This window comes from Mastomys coucha, unplaced genomic scaffold (genome assembly GCF_008632895.1).
Source record: "Mastomys coucha isolate ucsf_1 unplaced genomic scaffold, UCSF_Mcou_1 pScaffold22, whole genome shotgun sequence".
Taxonomy (NCBI): Eukaryota; Metazoa; Chordata; class Mammalia; order Rodentia; family Muridae; genus Mastomys; species Mastomys coucha.
Window position 1 is genome coordinate 750,420 of NW_022196905.1, and position 17,569 is coordinate 767,988.

The 17,569-nt window shown below is 35.4% G+C and overlaps 1 protein-coding gene and 1 non-coding gene across 4 annotated transcripts in view; both read right to left on the reverse strand.

Moving 5' to 3' along the window:
* Positions 1-17,569, reverse strand: part of Psme4 (proteasome activator subunit 4) — a 113,032-nt gene that overhangs the window by 55,839 nt on the left and 39,624 nt on the right. For all 3 annotated transcript variants that reach the window (XM_031342036.1, XM_031342035.1, XM_031342037.1), the window contains 12 exons: positions 16,421-16,513; positions 14,922-15,187; positions 13,833-14,019; positions 12,533-12,622; positions 10,962-11,026; positions 10,557-10,707; positions 8,483-8,581; positions 8,166-8,235; positions 7,284-7,351; positions 6,004-6,219; positions 5,087-5,244; positions 3,484-3,579 (listed from right to left, as the gene is read on the reverse strand). In XM_031342036.1, the coding sequence (XP_031197896.1) occupies positions 3,484-3,579; positions 5,087-5,244; positions 6,004-6,219; positions 7,284-7,351; positions 8,166-8,235; positions 8,483-8,581; positions 10,557-10,707; positions 10,962-11,026; positions 12,533-12,622; positions 13,833-14,019; positions 14,922-15,187; positions 16,421-16,513 (1,559 nt within the window). The remainder of the gene's footprint in view (positions 1-3,483; positions 3,580-5,086; positions 5,245-6,003; positions 6,220-7,283; positions 7,352-8,165; positions 8,236-8,482; positions 8,582-10,556; positions 10,708-10,961; positions 11,027-12,532; positions 12,623-13,832; positions 14,020-14,921; positions 15,188-16,420; positions 16,514-17,569) is intronic.
* Positions 16,094-16,200, reverse strand: LOC116071546. Its single transcript, XR_004110957.1, has one exon. It is a non-coding gene; the product is annotated as a U6 spliceosomal RNA (small nuclear RNA).

Sequence of the window (17,569 nt, forward strand, 5' to 3'; positions counted from 1 at the left end):
TACCTTGAGTAACCCTGTTTTTTAGATGTTAGTTTCTGCATCCTGTAATATCTGGTTAGACCTAAAAGATTATAACAGAAAGTGGACTGAAAAAGGAGAAAACTGAGGATTTCTGGATTAAAGGCAATGTCCAAAGTTCCTATGTGACAATGGAAAGACATAATCCAATTTTCAAATCTATACAGGTAGAGCTGTACCTCCTGACTATTGTAGCAGTAGTGCCTCTTAAAGTCCCAGGAGCAAAGAAGGGAGAAATTCCACTCTACGATTCATTCAGCAATGTACGGCATCGAGCATAACTGCTCAAACTTCACACTGTTTTAAGTTGTATTAAGCTGAAAACATTTTTAGCCTTAATTACCCTCAAGGACCTTATGTGCATACTTTGACACCTAAAAGTTTATGGTAATTACAGTTATTTAGTGACTCCCACCCCAACACACATACATTGCTCCATCATTAATTTTAGACTTTGGATTTAGCTTTTTGTATTTGTCTGTAACTCACTGTGTAGCATAGAAAAGAAAAGTTTTGCATTTAGTAGCCATTTCCCTAATAGTGAAATTAAGATCATCACATAAACTCCATTAGAAACAAAGCTACTCAGAAGTAAAGTGCGCTTCTGTTTTTCATCACAGTTTTCCAGAGGACAAATACGGTATCACCAACAATACAGAAACCAAGCCTAATTTGATACTGAGTCACTTGACTCTAAGTGTAGCAGAACATGATACATTTTTTAATACACAAAACTTAGATGAAGAATTGAAAATACACGTTGAAAAACATTTTTTGAATTCCTAATAGTGCCCCAAATTGATATGGTATTTTAACACCTGAGATTTTACACTAATACACTCATAACTATAATGTACCCTATTCTCTCCCTAGGTGGGTTTCCCTCCATTGCCTTCAGACTAAGAGTCTACGTCAGTGCTCTTTCCCTCTCTCAGCTTTAATCTGCTGACAGTCTCGGTGACTTATATTCATTCTTCTTCACACTTGGGGTGTCACAGCATGAGCCACTGATTTAACTTTTTTCAACTCAATTCAGATAATTTTAACAACAATTTTACTATAGGAGAATAAGCATTTTAGAAGTTTTAAAGGCTATTTTATTAGTTTTGGATTCATTCACTTCTGCAATAAAAGTGAAAATAGTGCACACAGGAAATAAAAGCACAAAGTTGTACTCTACATTTCTGGATAAAGACAATACAAATTATTGCTGGAAATATTTTGTTAGTTACTTAAAAGCTAATGAAAAGTTGTTTGTTTTCCTTTGTTTTTTGCTTTGTTTTGTTTCATAATTATTTCCACTTAACAGATAAGAAAGAGCACTGGCTGCTTTTCCAGAGGACCTAGGTTTGATTCCCAGTATCCACATACATGATGGCTCAAAGTTTTATGGAGTCTATAACTTTGGTTTCATTGAGATCTGTTGCACACATATATAAAATAATGTAATAAAGTAAAAAAATTTAAGTTCCTGCTTAGCAATTTAAATCAAAGAGATGATGACTTGTTTTTAACTAAACAATGTAGGTATTAGTCTGCATAGATACAGAGCCTGTGTTTTAACATGTAAATTGTTCTTTGATTTTAAAAACTATTTATATTTAATGTGTTCTGTATGGCTTCATTATATTTTATGTTACTTTTTTATCTGAAAGTGAAGGTTTCTGCCTCCACCTACCCCCATTGTTCTTTCTGAGACAAAGTCTCAATACAGCCAACCTCAAATTTCCCAACTTTCTGCCTCAGCATCCTACAATTACAAGCATGAGGATATATTCATTTTTTAGGAAAAGGCATCTCATATAAAAAATCAAATTGGCGTTCTAATAAACAAGTACAGAAATTTTTCTTGAGGGGAGAAAGGTTGAAACAAAATCTTGCTAAGCAGCTCAGAATGGCCTCAAACTTGCAATTCTCCTACCTTAGCCACTCCAATACATATGTGAGCCACTGAATCTGGTTGATAAGGAACGTTTGTCACAATGAAAGTTTACTTCAAAAGAGAAGACACAGCCAGGTGGTGGCTCACACCTGTAATCCCAATCTTCTGGAAGCTTAAGGTAGAAGCACTAGCCTTAGCCAAGTCTACAGAGGGACCTTAATCTCAAACAAACAAACCAATCAACCAAACAGAAAATGCCAGAAAGAAAGATGAAGACTTGCCTCAGTTCACTACGACAGTATACATGGCAGAGCTACACGCCAAGATAAACTGCAAAGCAAGCACAGGAGCCTCCTCAACTGGGCATTTACCATTGCATTCCAACCATCATAAGACACATGTTTGAGCTCTCAAATTAATACACTAAATGGCCACAATACTTTCTTGTCAACACTTTCTGTAGAACTGTTGACACACCCACTTTGGTAAGCATGAAACAGCACTCTGTGTGCTGTACAAGGACTGTTTTTACAATATGGCACAGGGTTAAGATCACTGGAGAGAAAAGGTTCAAAGGGCTCTCATTTTTAAATATATTTGAAAATTAATCTTTCTTAACAAAAATGAGCATTGTTAAAATTGTTCTTGTATTCAACTATAAAACAGATGAATGGAAAAAAATCTAATTTTTTAAAAAGACTCACCAAGTTCTTAAACAAGCTTAAAACAGATTTTGCCTCCTAAAATTACACTACTATTTCTAAACTTAAGACTCTAAAGTTCTATGATGATAAATGTTTTTAGGGTGAAATAGGCAATATGTTTTGGAAAGTATAACTCCAAATGACCATACAAAGTATGGTCCTGCCCCAAAACACTCTTCCAGCAAAGCCTTTTATGGTTCTATTAAAAAACAATAAGCAAAAAGCATCAAATAATTTCTCCAATCCCAATTTTTTGAGGATAGCTATCTACTCATTTTTCATTAGCTTTCTCAGCAATAAAATAGATGCCGGGAGAAATTTCACAATAACCCAGCTGCTAACTCCTCATGCTAAGCAGTGCTCACTTCATGGCACCTCCACTTTCCACAGCCCAGATGGCAGCACCAGCAATGGGCTAAATATTCTATATGATGTACCAAAAACCAACACTGAAGACAGTGTTAGTATCAACACTCTTCTATAGGATTGGTTTTGGCTGCAGGATCCTAACTTGATGCTGCCTGCTGGCAAAATAGGGTTTGTTTGGTTGGCTGATTGCTTTTTAAAAAAGAATATTAATCTTAAATTAATACTTCCTAACTGCTATTTTAAAATGTACTAACCTGTAAATATATTTTCTCTTGCAACCATATAAAAAATCTGGATAAAAACCTTTAACAATTTCATAGACCTAAATTATACCTTAGGGGTTTTTTTTTTTTGCCCTAAAAACTACAAATATGAAAGATTAAATAATTCAGAAACAACATCAGGAACAAAAGCAGTAGCCCATGAAGTAGGTAAACTTAAAATATAGTCAAATGTCAAGAGTAAAACATGTAGGTTTTTTTCTTGTTGTTTTGTTTTGTTTTTACTTACAAGTTAGTAACTGGCTCTCCTTTCAATGGAGGTAGAAGGTTCCCTGAACCAATCAAGCAGTTGTGTACTATAGTCAGACTCTGTAGAATATCATCTCTAGACAATACAAGAAACATAGTCATATTTTAGAAGATACCTAATACATTTTATCAAGTTACTGTTAGAATACAAACATTTATTGCTAATACTAGGCCTACTTACACTTAGTCAGGCTTTAAAGAAATAATCACAAATAATAACTAACTGCACTCTGAGAAGGATAGTTTAGTTTAATTAACCAAATACAGAGATCTCCACCACTAACAAAAAGTAACAAGAGAAAGCATGTCTACCTTATTTCAACTCTTACACATGGAACTGGAGAAAAACAAAGAAAAAGGGGGGAAAAAATCTAGCCACAAAGGAATTGGGAAAAAAAAAGAAAAAAAGATAAAAATATCTAGTTACATATATACTTCCAAAAAGCAGTTTAGCATACTGTATAAGTCAGTGTTAGTCAATGAAACTTCTTCCTCCAGATCTCACTTATGTCTATGAAAGATTTCTGGCATTTGATAAACACTACATTTCTTATTATTATTTCCGGAGCTTTCAAAAATTTAATTTAAACTATAAAGGCCCAATGGATTAAAAATAACTATTTCTTGTTAAATTCCTATGGAAAATAAAGAAAATCTCACTTAAATAATCTCATGCCAACAAGAGAGCTACTAAAAAGAATCAATGAACTTCTATGTTCAGTAGAGAGATAAAGGTATTTCCTTTGAAAGGAATATACCTTACCTATACTTTACAATACAAGCAAGGGAAATTGCTAAGTAGAAAAATGTTTCTGCCAAAAAACTAGGAGGGTAATATAGGGTTATTTTTTCTATTTAAGATATTTAAGGAAGCAGAGACAGATAGATCTCTTGAGTTCCTGGTCTATATGGAGAAAAACTGTCTCAAAATACAACAAAAACAGAAAAATAAAATATAAACAAATAATACCAAAACCCTAAAATGTTTAGATGCAGCTGAATTATTAGCACAATGTCTGTCTAGCATGTATGATTTCCTGGGTTTGATCCCCAGCCTTGCATAACCTAGGCATGACGGGACATGATTAGGCTAGCACTTGGGAAGTGGAGGCAAGAGAATCAGAAGTTCAGGGTCTTCAAAACCCCAAATTAAACTACACACCCAAAACAACAGTTGAAACATTCATGAATTTTGTTACATAGTGTTCAATGTTTTTCTCAGTACATTTAATGTATATTTTAAAGACAAATATTGAATATGTTTATGTATCATGGGGCTACAGATGGCTCAGAGGTTAAGAGTACATGTTTCTCTTAAGAGGACCTGGGTTCAGTTCCCAGAAATCATATGGTGGCTCACAACCAGCAAGTCCACGTTCCAGGGAATCCAAAGCCTTCTGTGACTTCTGTAGTCAGTAGGCACGCACATGGTATAAACATGCAGGGGAAGTACTCATACACATTAAAATCAAGTAAATCTTCAGAAGAAGATTAAAAAAAAGGAAATATATGCATCAGATAACAAAGGTTGGGGCAGGCACTAAGGTTTGACAGACAATAATTTATAATAGAAGAAAACTAACCTAGACATTTCAAGTTCTCCATCTCCACAACACCGGAGTTTGATAAGCTCAGGCTGAAGAAAGGAGTCTAACAAATAGAAGGCAAAAGAGACTTCCTCTGCAGAAGGAACATGCCACTGGATCCCCAGATTCCACAAATCTCCAGGCTTACCCCAGTCCTAGAAAAGAGAGACTTCATTAAGTTGTTAAGTTGGAGAAAAACATGTATATACAATACTTCTAAAGTTTAAAGGCAGACATAGAAATAATGAGACAATATGTGCAAAAGAGACTCATAAAAAATTCATTTTTATTACTCCTGAATGTCTCCCTAAAAGCCACGTAATAAGAATTTACTGTAGGAAAGAAAGCAAGTTTATATGAAGCCAGTTAGTTCAAGATTAAAATTATATATAACTCTTGAAGTTAGATATGGCACAGCCACTGCAGAAAAGTAGACAACTACCCAGGCATCAGCTATCACAGCATAGGAGTAGTTAACACAGGAAGATCACAACTTCAAGGCCAACCTAGGCTACATAGCAGGAAGGAAGGATAGAGTTTTAGCTCCATGACAAGTTAAGAAGCAGAAGGTTACTACATTCTAGTAATAGCTTTAAACAATATACTTTAAAACAAAGAACTGGGGCTGGAGAAATGGTTCATCAGTTACAAGCACTGAATGCTTTCTCAGGGCATAGGGGTTTAGATTCCATCATCCATGTAGTGGCACAAATTACTCTAACTCCAGTTTCAGATTCAATGCCCTTTTCTAGCCTTTGTGGGTACCAGGCACATATATGGTTCAGACAAACTTAATAAATAAACAAAATTTTTTTAAAGACTGGACATTTCTATACAGAGCAAGGCAAAAAAAATCTTTGAATTACTTAAGAACCCAATATATTCTTTAATTCTAAATGATTGAAAATGCTTGCCTTGATAGGGAAGTATTCCGAAGGCGGCTTATTAAAGCCACCTGGAACACTGCAGTACTCTGTGGGGTAGATTAGTGTGGTAGAACGCAGAAGATGATGCAGAAGGTTGCAAGCCAGTGTGTAGCCCTGCTTACAAGTCAGGTGTAAGGTTCGCTCGAGAATCTTTACAAGCTGCTCCCTATACAGAAGTAACTTCTTCCCGTCCACACGAGTAATCTGAAAAGACAGGTAAAAATACTTGAAGGCAGTGTGGTTTTAATCTAGAATTAATAATCAATTCAAGGTTCATTCAATTCTTGACACTACAGCAGCTTAAAAACAATGTTTCTGCCGGGCAGTAATGGCGCATGCCTTTAATCCTAGCACTTGGGAGGCAGAGGCAGGTGGATTTCTGAGTTCAAGGCCAGCCTGGTCTACAGAGTGAGTTCCAGGATAGCCGGGGCTACACAGAGAAACCCTGTCTCAAAAAACCAAAAAAACCAAAAAAACAATGTTTCTGTAAATGGCTTTAACTCATTCTAAAAATCATTTTAGAAGTGTCATTTTTACTATACTTTAGTAATTAATTTTTTTAAACTCAAAACACATTTTCTAACTTTATGCTTTCATATCCCAGAGTAACATCCCTTTCAAAAGAATCAATATTTCTTTAAAGGAACAAAATGTATGTATTTAAATTTCTAAACTATCTCATAATGAAAACTCAAGTTTGAATGGTGATCAAATTTTGACTGTAAAAGATTTCTCAAGAATTGGGTGTGGTGGTGCACACCTTCAGCTTCAGCATTCTAGAGTCAGTCAGGCACATCTTGGTGAGTTGGAGGCCAACCTGGGCCACAAAGTGACAATCCCTCCCCCTCAAAAAAGCAAAACATAAAATAAAATTAAAATATTCCAAATCTGGTAAACTCTCAAATAATAAGTTATTCCTCTTTAACAGAAAAGTGGACTGGGAACATTTCCATCTTATTTGACAATGACAGACTTAAATATTTCATCTTCCTGAAGCTAAAGCCTGGTTTGGTGGTATGTGCCTGTAAACCCAACACTCAGGAGGGCAAGAAAGAAAGATTACCATGAGTTTCTACGTATTGGAAATATAATGAGACCTCGTCTCATCAAAACAACAACAATAATATTAAATCCCCAATGTCTTAGTTTTCATATGCTTTACATCAATCTGACAAAAAAAAAAAAAAAAAAAAAAAAAAAAAAAAAAAAGAAAGAAAAAGACTAACACTAGAAGCAAGCAAGTGCTTTCTTCCAAATGCTTATAATACCTCAGATAGAAGCTGAAGGTTCCACAGCAACTCCTTGTCTAGCTCTTCCTCATTCAGTACATCATCATCTACAATGGCAAAATAGCATCAGGGAAGAATCATATAAGCCCAGTGGATATATTACATTAAAGTATTTCTATTTTATATTCCTAATAGTTCAGAAAATCTTTCAGAGAGACTTAAGTCTTCGTAAAGGTGAAGTCACTTCAGAAAGAAATGAAAAACTATTATTTTTAAGAAAGTCACAGGCTGTGATGGCACATACTTTTAATCCCAGTACTCAGGAGGCAGAGACAGGCAGATCTCTGAGTTCAAGGTCAGCAAGGCAAGTTATAGAACAGTCAGGGGCTACACAGAAAATTCAAAGGAAGAAAAAAAGAGAAAAAAAGAAAAGAAAAGGAAAGAAGAGGAAAGAAAAGAAGAGGAAAGAAAAGAGGGAGGGAGAGAACAGACAGGAAGAAAAAAATAAAAGAAAGAAAAATCAACAAACTAACCACGACTTCTGCCAACTGGCATCTTACAAAAAGACTGACATTTTCAAAGTCGCGCCTGATAGCTGTTTCATGAAAATATTAATTCAATATGGCATGACTTCAAAGTTACTTCCTAGCCTGGGTGATCTATTATGTGTGCGTGTGGAGGGGGACATGCAGACAGGTGGGTACACTTTAATGCTACTACTTCAGAGGCAGGAAGCTCTAGTGAGTGCCAGGATAGCCACGGCTATATGGAGACCCTCTCAAAAAATAAAAAAATGAACAAAATATAAATGCTACATAGACTAAAGGATCTACTGATATTATCAGTGTTCTAAGAACAAAGAAAAACTTATTTGAAAATTACACAGACAGAATGAGGTTTTATTTACTTCTTGTGACTTACTCATTGTAAGCTGAGTTATAACACCATAGCAGTGGGGAACAAAGAGCTTCAGGGATTCTTCTGGGCAACACTGAAAATGCATTATTATTATTATTAATAAGGTATCATTTATTTAAAGTAAATTCTTAACAGTCATAAAATATAAAGCAGCACTATTTCCAATGGCAAGAGCAATGTGACAAGGTAACAAGAACTTATGAAATTCTCATATATCCATAACCCAAAGAGGTTGGAGAGGAAGAAAGAATATTTGAGGCTAACCTGGGCTAAAGCAAGATATTATATCTAAACAAAAATCAAAATACAACAAAACTTACCTTTACAGCAGCTCGGCACATGTCTGCCACCATGCGACCTGCAACTCTTGTTTCAAATATATGTGAAACAGAAAAATTAAAGACCTTTTGAAGGGCCACCTGTTGATACAGAAAAATGAAAACACTCAAATCAGTGTAATTCTTTAGAAGTTAACCATATTTTAGAACAATTAAGAAATAATAATACTATTCTAACAGTAACTAAGAAGTAAAATTTTAACCACTGATTACGTTCAGGTCTAAAACAGTTTCTGTGGATGATAACTTAAAACTCTTGAGGGGGCTGACAAGACAACCGAGTAGGTAAAGGTAACTGTCACCTTTACTTGAGTTTAAATCTCAAAACTTGCATTGTAAAAAGAGAAAACAGGCTGCCAAATGTGGTCTCTACATGCACAGTGGCACACACACCCACATAGACAGAAGAGAGGAAGGAGGCAAGGGAAGAAAAGTTAGAAACAAAAACCATTTGGAGAGCAGGAGTTGATTTGAAATAGAAATGCTATCTACCATTACAGTAAATGGAGGCCAAAAGCAATTTAATCATCTCTAATAATTAACACAATAGAACAGAAAAATTTTTTGGATATCTATTTCTTAAAATTTGTCATTCTGACATGTATCAACTACAAATTGCTGTATCTACTTTAAAGAACTGAAACGTGCCAAGTGTGGGGGCCTATATCTATAATCCCAGTGAGTGGGAATCTGAGAGCATTTTGAGAGCATCCTGGGATACATAGCAAGTTCCTGGACAACCTGGATACAAATCCAAGACCTTGTCACAAAACCAAAATAAAACAAAACAAAAAACAAAAGAGACCTGAAGCAGTCTACTTAATTTTACAACAATGTCACAAAACCTTAATCTACATGAAGGAATGGATTAACAAATACCAAAAGTTAGAAACAAGGCTTGTCTGCTAAGAGATAGGTTATCTTCACTTCTTTAGAGTCTTTAAAGTCTTTCTTTTTTGTTGCTGGGTTTTTGTGTTTTGGTTTTTTGTTTGCTGGTTTTTTGTTTGTTTGTTTGTTTGTTTGTTTGTTTGAGATAGTCCCATGCAGCCAGGTTGGCTTGAGGATAACCCTGCCTCCTCCTCTCAAATGCTAGGATAAGAGCCAGTATTAGCAGCTCCTGCCTTTAATCCCAGCTCTGGAGAGGCAGAGGCAGGCAGGTTGTTAAGTTCTAGGGCAGCCTGGTCTACATAATGGGCTCCAGGACAGCCAGAGTTACATAGTGAGACCAGGTCTCAAAAACAAAACAAATGCTGGGACAACAGGTGCGTATTACTCTACCTGACTATGCTCATACATTCTTAGTAACTATTACATGTGGGTGTAGTATAGCTGTTTTTATCAGGATGAACATATTAAATGTTGATTAATCTTGAAGGAAGGAAGGAAACAAATAGAAACAGTAATTTTAAAGACCATATAAGTAGAGGAATGAGAGGCTTTCAGGTGACTGGATGTTTATACCTTAGAAGGACATCACTTCTAATCATCATAAAATTATCCCACCTAGAATTTAATTTCTATTATGTGATGCAAATTTTTCTAAAACTTCTTTCAATTTAATTACAAATTTTAAAAATATGGCAAAGATCAGGCAAGGTGATACCCCTATAAAGTGAGTACTTGAAAGGGAGGTGGGAACCCTCCTTGAGCACTCTTCTGTTTATAGACATTTAGTACATACTGTAATTCATTAACACCGACCCCAAAGTCAATAAGAACTCACAAGTCTCTTATGCCTAGAAACATTACAACTCATGCATTACACTTCAGTTTTAGATTGCAAAGTCACCAAAGCAAAGCATGTATCACTAAGTCACTTTAAAGAAATCCGTGTCTATAATCTGTAGAACGGGGATGTGTGACAATTAATAGACTCTTTTTACCCCTTTACATGCAAAATAATTTCTGCAAATATATCTGCAGACATTTTGCAACGAGGATGAACAAGGTTTTTTTTAAACCTTCAGTTGAATATAAAGGATAAACTGGCTGATAATGCAAAAACATCAATTAAATAAAAAGATTGGAGTTACATTTTGTAGTAGTGCTCTCTTACCATAAATATGTCTTTGGAACATTGTGTGAGGATTGTACTAAATGTAGAAGACAAGCCTAATTCAACCAAACTCTCCAAATGAGTCATTTTCTCTGTTTCTGTCTCTTCCCTTGTTTGCTCCAATGTGCTGCTTTCTATTAGTCCAAAGCATCTGAACAATCCAAACAAAGCAAAGGTTAGGAACAAAAAGCTGGTGACAGTCAGGTAAACCTCTATTGTTATTACTACTCAAAGACACATTTATTCAACTTTTTCATAACTCATAAATAGACTTCATAGTATCAACTTTAGCTTTGGGTAAATCTAAATAAAAGGTTATAGCACGGAAAGAAACCAATTTCAAGATAACATGCACCCCCGCCCCCAATTTATCTGAGAAAAGATAGAACTGAGTAATCAACTTACCTGTCCATAAATTGCAACACAAAATCCTCAAATTCAGCTGTGGCCGAACAAAGTTCTTTTTCAATCTATAACATTGTAATGTGGGAAAAAAATTATAAATATGCTTAATTTCCCTCTCTGAAGTAATGAAATTCAATTATAACCTAACAAGCAAATTGATGCAAGTTTTTTTGCATTGGATACTGTCACAAACACCATAACCACATATATCAAGTCAGAGGCACTTCACTACTTTATTTGAACCAAGATAACCAACTTTATTTTCAACTCCAGTTTTCAAATGCTTCTAAAGCTGTAAAGGACAGCACTGTACTACTTCATATCCAAATGATACAAGTAACACATGCATGCAAAAAAGAAAACATTGACAACCTCAGGAGCACTGCTTTCACAAAAGAAAGTAGGAATAGACTGGTGCTACTAGTATCTAGGACAGCAGAAAAAGTCCATCATTAAATATTGCACAAGGGAAGGACATCCCTCCTTCCATGGAAGAATAACAAAGAATTACTTGCTTCGAAGGTATCACTGTTGAGACACTGCGTAAGTTTTAGGCTTGAGCTTGAAACATTTAAGCATTAGGCTTCACCCTCCCATATTTACTTGGCATGTTTTTTGTAGTTATAGGTCCTAACTTTAGTTTCAGTAATATTCAACTAGTGTGTATGTGTTTGTGTGTGTACACATGCATTTGACATACATGTGGAGGTCAGAGGACAACTTTATAGAGTCACTTGTTTCCTTCCATCTTGACATGGATTCTAGGGATCTATTGCACATCACTAAGCTTGCATAGTAAGTACCTTTTCTGGCTGAGGTATCTCATTGGTCCCAGTATACAGTTTGTGTCTGTAATTTCTAAGATTACTGGACATTTCTGATTTGTAGTGAAAGATTTAAATGGTTTCCTTTTGGTAAAACTTCACTTACTCTATGCTTCTTAACAGTTCCATAAGAACCACAGAAACGAAGAAAACCCTCTGTATTTAATGCCACTGCTCCTGAAAAGGTTATTTAGGCAGACAATGATGGATGGAAAAAAAAGGCAGCACTGCCTATGCTGAACAAACCATGCAAACAACGACAACAAACTGAATATCCCAGCAACTATTCGGAAAAAAGGTCTGTGCTTCCGTACTTCCTAGGCTGGGTGCTACAGCTATTTCACCACCAAAGAGGACATGGCTCCTAGTGATACAGGTAACTCCAGTCACAAAGCAACAATTGTAGTTTTTATAAAAACTTGTGATGGGGACTGACCCTAGATCCTCATGTATAATTGGCAAACACTGTACCACCTTTTATAACTTTTACTACCCAATTTTTGGACCATGATAAGTGATACAGGTTTGCCTTGAACTAACTCATGATCCTCCTATCTCAGCTCTCTAGGCATTATGGTTGCTAGTGTATATACCACACCAGCTTCCCTGTCTTTTTAGTAATTGTACTTTCTGGAATCTATCTGAACCGGTGTTTTGTTTTGTTTTTAAAAAGAATTAAAGGTCACTATGCATACAAAGAAATATCACATTTCAGTTAAGGCTGTTATAGTCAGAAAGCATCCTTACTTCTGTGAGGTCATTTCTTTCTTGCAGTACAGATGAACAGTCTACTAAAGGCACCAGAGTAGAAAATGTTCCTATAAACTGGAATGTGATCTATGGGAAGAGACAAAGGATTTTCAACATCAATTATGTAACTCTACTTCAACACAAGTTATGTTAAAAGCTAAGTACAAAAATTAAAATTATATTTTTGTTTGTTTAGTTGGTTGGTTTTTTTTTTCGAGACAGGGTTTCTCTGTATAGCCCTGGCTGTCCTGGAACTCACTCTGTAGACCAGGCTGGCCTCGAACTCAGAAATCTGCCTGCCTCTGCCTCCCAAGTGCTGGGATTAAAGGCATGTGCCACCACCACCGGCTTATAAATTATCTTAAGGGAAATTCCATAGTGGTCTTCCTGGATATTTTTCATTTAGAATTATCATTTTTGTCTATTTGTCGGGGGGGGGGGTAAAACTAACTCACACAAACCTGAAACACATTATGCAGCCAAGTATGAACTCAAACTCATGGTGGGCTTCCTAGCTCAGTCCCCCAATTGCTGTGTTCATGGGAGTTAGCCACTACCTCTGACTCTAAAATCAAACATTTAGGGTTCCTAATAATTAGCTAGCTGTCCCTTTAATAACTTATAGTAAAATTTATTCCCACTATATATATTAAGTTTAAACACATAGTTCTCCAATCTTCTGTCACTAAAAATTTATTTTTCCTTCCACTTGAAAATACAACATTACAGGGGAATGTTAACCTGTCAGAGAACAGGAAAAAAAGAAAGAAGAAAAAAAAAAAAGACACCAAAGCAGTAAGTCAGGGAAAATCATGTATAGAAGTAAAAGGTGAAATTTTATATCCTGAAATTGTTCCATCATTATTCACAGGGGAAGGAGATTTTGTTATTCTGAGACACAGTCTCACTATGTAGTCCAAGCTAGTCTCAAACTTTACTCAGTCTCCCAAGTACTTCAATGGGTGTCTGCCACTATGCCCAGCTTCTGTAACCTGAAGCTTTTTACAACTCTTCCTTGGTTACCCATATAAAGAAAAGGGCAAGAGAATCATCCTGAAACTTTCACTACATCTAAGAAAACCTGCAAATATATAATGAGTCTTAAAGCATCAACAATAAACATATATAGGTCAAGGAAAATTACAAAGGAAGGCATTACATAAGTCAATTGTGCACAAATCTCAACTTAAGCATTTCCAAATGCAACACTATGCTATAATCTAGAGGTATCTAACTAAAAAGAAAGGTATTTATTTAAACAATAACAGCTACAAAACATAATCATCAATATGCTTACCATGCATTTACTAAAGTCGTTTGGATCTACCCCAGGCAATGCTCTCATCAACAGAGGTAGCATGTGTGTTGGACCTTCGGGAAACCATTTGCTGCCTGATACCAAACTTCGGGCTACTCCAATTACACAATTTAAAGTAGCTGTGAGCTGGTGCGGTTCTGTTAATGTCTCTAAAGCAGGGTATGTTCTATAGTTTAAAACAGAGTACAGTTTCAATGTTAAATATACTAAGTTTGTAAACTGCATTTTGACCTGCAGAACTATAGATAGCAGAATGCTGAGTGGAGATTTTGAACTAAAATGAACAGATTTATACATACAAAGGAACAATACAGATACAGTTGAATCCCTATCTGATCTTGTCTCCAAACAAACTCCAGTAAAAAAAGAGCATAAACTTATAGACTTTCACTGTTTCAGCCAACTTAATCTGCAACATACTGAATTAAGGAAGGCAAGGTCCAAATATTCTACTAAGTCCTGTTACAAACAAACATCTTTTAGTCTTTTCTTTTTGGAGATAGGGTCTCCTGTAGTGCAGGCTAAGGATGGCCTTGAGTTTCTGATTCTCTTTCATTATCTTGTTTTAAAGTACTGAAATTACAAGCTTATACCACCATGTCAGGTTTTTTATATGCAGTGAACCCACAGCTTTGGACATGATAACAAAAGATCTACCAACTCAGCCACATCTCCCTACCTTATTTTTCTAAGACCAGGTCTTTTTGAAACTTGAGGTCACCGATTGGCTACAATGGCCAGCCAGCAAGTCCCAAGGATCTTCCTGTCCTTACCTTTCCAGAGCTGCGCTTACAAGCATTGAGCTTTTAAAGTGGACACCTAGGATCTTTACTCAAAACTTCAGTTATTTCCCTCTGCAAATCTAGTTAGTGTGGAAGAAATATGTAAGCACTGATTTACATGACATGATTAAATAACAGTAGTGTGATAATTCTTTTAGATGTAATTATTTTAATCTTATGTGTACAGGTGTTTTGTTCAAATGTTATGCTTGTATGTTCCTAGTATCCATGATGCTAGAAAAGAGCATTAAATCCCCTGGACTTGGGGTTACAAAGCTGAGCTTACCTTTCAAGCACAGGGGGTATTACTAATTCAGGTCTCATAAGTGCAAGGTTCTGCAGAGCCTGGGCTGCTTCTAGACTACCAGTTTTGCTAAACATAGCCAAGAGGACAGGCTGAATAATGCATTGTACAAAGTCTGTAACATCTTCATCAGTAAGCTTATGGCTTTCAGGCACAGGAGTTAACCAGGAGGGCTTCTTGAATCTTTCACGATGTAATCTCCTAACAACACTGTTTGGCAACCGCTGAAGGAGTTTCATTAACTTGTTCTGGGAACACAGAAACAATAGGTTCTACTCAGGTTCAATTTTCCTACACAGATCTTTACAGTTTCTCTCACACAAGAAAAAAGAAACACTCTGAATACAAAGAATGTTATGCTCTTACTACACTAACAGCAGACTATACAAACTAACGAAAAGTGACTTCTAAATTCAAGGATTTAAATTGTTTTGTTTTCCTTTAGACAGAGCCACACTATGTAGTATAGCCAGGCTCTGTGATGTTCCTGGCAGTCTCACTGGTGCTAAGACTACAGTCATGTGCCTTCCTGCCTTGCCTTAAATTAATGTTTTAAAACAGTTTCTAGTAAGACATGGTAGTACACACTAATAACAGTGTTCAGGAGGCAAAGACACAGGGATCTCTGGTAATTTGAGGCCAACCAAGTGTGCATAGTAGGTTCTGAGCTAGCCAGGGATACACAGTGAGACCTTGTTTTAAAAGAGAAGGGGAGTGAAAGAAAGTACCTTGCTACCAAATATAAATTTCCAGTATTTTCTAAAAAGATACTTAATCAATTAAAAGACAAACAAAGCTAAAATAACAATAAAATAAAACTGAAGTGACATGCCCATGCTTTTGTGGCATTATTTATTTTTTCTTTTATTGCATTATGATGAGAAAAGTTACATGATTTCAATTTGTCTGAATTTGTTAACATTTAAAAACATATTTTAAGTAAATAGAATTAAATCACATTCTTGTTTCCCTTTTGTACCCCAACTCCTCCCAGAGATCCCCTCTTCAATACCTACAATATCTTTGTCATATTCCTTAAAATTTATAAAATATTATAACAATAAAAATGAGTACTATAAAAGTTGTTTGATATAAAACAACAATCAATTTAACAGTGTTATGTAGGTGCTTGTCTACAGCAATACTGAAAATACAAAAATATGGACCGCTTCATGAATTTGTGTGTCATCCTTGCGCAGGGGCCATGCTAATCTTCTCTGTATCGTTCCAATTTTAGTATATGTGCTGCCGAAGCGAGCACTATTGTCACTAATAAGCCATTTTTCATTATGTTAGTATATATGTGTGTGTATACATGTGTGTATGTATATATGTAAAACATACAGATTTGATCTAATCACTTACATGTAGCCAAAGCTTACATGACAGACAAGAATATTATAGTTCTAAGATAAACAATAGCTAAATATAACTATATCTTTATATCTTCAAATACTATAACAGAAACTGAGCAAACTTACCAGCCAACGCCCATTATTTGAAGGATGATAAAAAGATGTGATGCTGTTAAACAAACCAGCTAAATGTTTTTGTACTAATTTACTTGGTCCACCCTGTCCAGACACCCCACAAAAAAGGAGAGAGAAAGAGAAAGAAAATTAGTATCTGTATTATACTGTATATGAACTGATCAGTAAGTCAGAGCCTAGATATAAAGGTCTAATGTGGATCCCCTTTATCGTAACACTTGTACTTGTAAACCACAGTCAAAACATAACTCCCTAGTGATCTGTGCACAAATCAGTTTAAAAACATTCCAACAAACACAAAAATAATTAACTTAATTCTGAATAAAGCTGAAAACATATCTTTCAACTTAGGGAAACAGTAGACTTTATTGTTCTTAAGTAAAAAACAAGAATACTATAATTTAACATAAAGATTGTCATCTTGGTATAATCAAGAATAGTAATAGGGGCTGGTGAAATGACTCATGACTAGAAACAACGGTCTCAAGTCTCAGCATTTGACCCAGGACCCACGTGATAGGAGAGAACAGACTGATTTATATATATTAAGTCCTAGGTTAATCAAGGTTACATAATTAGACTCTATCTATTATGGAGTCTATCTATCTAGACTCCCGTATGCTGTTCTCTGACCATCCCATGGGTAGAGTGGCTCCTATGTACAAGCACACAATTTAAAAAAAAAGAGGGGGTGACAACATAAGCCATACAAAGCACTCCTTAAAATGAATTATTAGGTAAGTTGCTCACTGTATGAAAACAAAAAGATTTACATAACATACTCAACACACATTTTATGACACACATTTTTAATTCAAAAAACTTTTTTATTTATTAACCTATTATTAAAACAATTTTTAAAAAAGATAAAAAAAAGAAAAGTAGCATTCATCTAAAAGGCTAATACATGGGCTCATACCCTCCAGTTTGACTCAAAATGATCTTTTAACAACAGTAAGGAAGACAAAATATCAAATTATATTAAGAAAGGATATACTGGCTCATACTTATAATCCCAGGCAGGGGCAAGAAAATCTCTACAACTTAAGAGGCCAGGCTGATTTACATATTAAGTCCTAGGTATATTAAGTCCTAGGTTAATCAAGGCTATATAATTAGACTATATCTTAACCTTCCTTT